The sequence below is a fragment of the Haplochromis burtoni genome, unplaced genomic scaffold, assembly GCF_018398535.1.
Source record: "Haplochromis burtoni strain Fernald_Lab_line unplaced genomic scaffold, NCSU_Asbu1 Contig_204, whole genome shotgun sequence".
Taxonomy (NCBI): Eukaryota; Metazoa; Chordata; class Actinopteri; order Cichliformes; family Cichlidae; genus Haplochromis; species Haplochromis burtoni.
In genome coordinates, this window is record NW_024582565.1 from 1,020,203 (window position 1) to 1,022,276 (window position 2,074).

Genomic DNA, 2,074 nt, shown 5'->3' on the forward strand with positions numbered 1-2,074 from the left:
TGTGTGTGTGTGTGTGTGTGTGTGTGTGTGTGTGTGTGTGTGTGTGTGTGTGTGTGAGAAGCAGTTAGAGAGGAGTCTGCAGCAGTTTGGTGAACGCTGGGAATTAAACCCAGGAGACGGAGCGTTCTACGGACCAAAGGTCAGTGAGAAGGAAGACTTGCACTTAATGGACTCAGGAGTAAATGTTGTTTATCACTGTTTGTTTACACCAAAGCATCGTGACATCAGTTTAGTCACTCTGTTCCTCCTTAATGTAAAAAACTTTAAGGGAATGTGTGTTTTGTTTTGTTTTGGTTCTTTTTGTTTGTTTGGGGGGTTTTTTTATGTTGAAGCACTATTAAAGATTTACCAGGAGAGCTGATTAGCTTAGCATATTGACTCAGAAATGGTGGAAGCAGCTACTTTTGGGACAGCTACCAGCACCTCAAAAGCAAGCCAAGAAATGGTTTTAGGGTGGTCTCCATGTGGGAAAATTCTTTATCAGGCATAGCAACTTCCAAGTCTTAACTGCCTGACTTGTATCCTCAAACTGGAAAAAAACATGACTCTAATGCAGTCCAACTAAAAACTAAGTCTAACAGCTGGGTTGTTGCTAATCAAATGCACTTGACTGACTGATCATCAGAAAGTGTTGCCACTTCTTTTAAAGCAGAAGTTCTGACAGTTGGCTGGTCTGGCCACAATAGGAGTGAACGTCCCAGGAAATTCACCCCAGGGTCAGTCCATGCAATGTTCAGAAAAACCCAAGGTCTACATCTCAGACTCTACGGTCCTCAGTTAGCATGTTAAAAGTTGTGACAGTACAGTTATAAAAAGACTGAACAAGTATGACTTGTTTAGAAAGCCTCTTCTATCTAAAAAGAACAAAAAACAATGCTTAGATTTGCAAAGTTCTGAATAAACCAGAGACCTCTGTAACAATGTCCTTTAGACAGAAGAATCCAAAGTGGAGATGTTTGGTCATAATGCTCGGCAGCACATTTGCAAAATACCGAACGCAGCATATCAGCACAAACGCCTCATAGCAGCTGTCAAGCTCGGTGGTGGAGGGGTGATGATTTGGGCTTGTGGGCTAGGACTCTACAGTTGTTGCTCTACCAGCTACTGAATACTGGGCTGCACTCAGTTTTTTCCACAGTAGTCCAGTGAAACCTTTGTTTCTCACAAGCCTGTAACAATGTGTTCATCAGCTTAGAGGTGCTGGCAGGTAGATCATTTTTCCATTTGATACAGAGCCAAGCTTACATTTTCTCTTCATTATCTCTGAAATCTTGGGAGAACAACAAACAAGAGCATTTCTCAAGTTTTCACAATAATAAAATTAGATTTAATGATTTTAATTCCTCTAAAGGGGATTTATTTATGTTGCAACCCAGATTAAGACATCTTTGTTCTGCTTCGGCTCTGCACAGAGAAACTACAGACACGAATTATTGTAGTTCACAGAATATTTAGAGGTTTTGTGTGCGTGTGCTTTTGTTTGTTTGTTTTTGTTTATTTTTAAATAAAATTGAAACGACAGTGCGGCAATGACCTTTGCTTTTTTTGAGGGGGGTGTTTGAGACTTAATTTATCTTTCCAAGAAGAAGTCGGCCTCAGATAAACGTCAGCGTGCTCATGTGGAAGCACTGAGAGGAGGCGATGGGTGAAGTCAGGTTGAGCTTAACTGCTCGTTGAAACAGAGAAACGTGTATCCAGGATTTTTAAACCACAATCTAAGCAGCTAATCAGCTTCTCTCAGAAACCCATTTCTAATGCTTCAGTGCACAAAAAGGTACTTTGTCTCAGAGCGCTAAACTGGAAGGGAAAAGTGAAGCCCGGTAATAACGCACGCCTTCATGTTTCATCAGATTGACATCCTGATCAAAGATGCTATTGGCAGACAGCACCAGTGTGCCACGATCCAGCTGGACTTCCAGCTGCCAATCAGATTTGACCTTCAGTACGTCGGGTGAGTCACTCATAAATTTCAGTAGTTGGCATTCAATCTCTTTAACATTCCTGCATCTGCACTGATTTAAACCACTACTCCTTTACAGTTGGCCACTTGTTTTTGTTGAGAATGCATCCTTGT

At 41.4% G+C, this 2,074-nt stretch overlaps 1 protein-coding gene across 2 annotated transcripts in view; it reads left to right on the top strand.

Moving 5' to 3' along the window:
- tars2 (threonyl-tRNA synthetase 2, mitochondrial) overlaps positions 1-2,074 on the top strand; it is a 14,594-nt gene that overhangs the window by 11,191 nt on the left and 1,329 nt on the right. For both annotated transcript variants that reach the window (XM_005936127.2, XM_005936125.3), the window contains exons 13-14: positions 62-139; positions 1,851-1,951. In XM_005936127.2, coding sequence (XP_005936189.1) covers positions 62-139; positions 1,851-1,951 — 179 coding nt within the window. The remainder of the gene's footprint in view (positions 1-61; positions 140-1,850; positions 1,952-2,074) is intronic.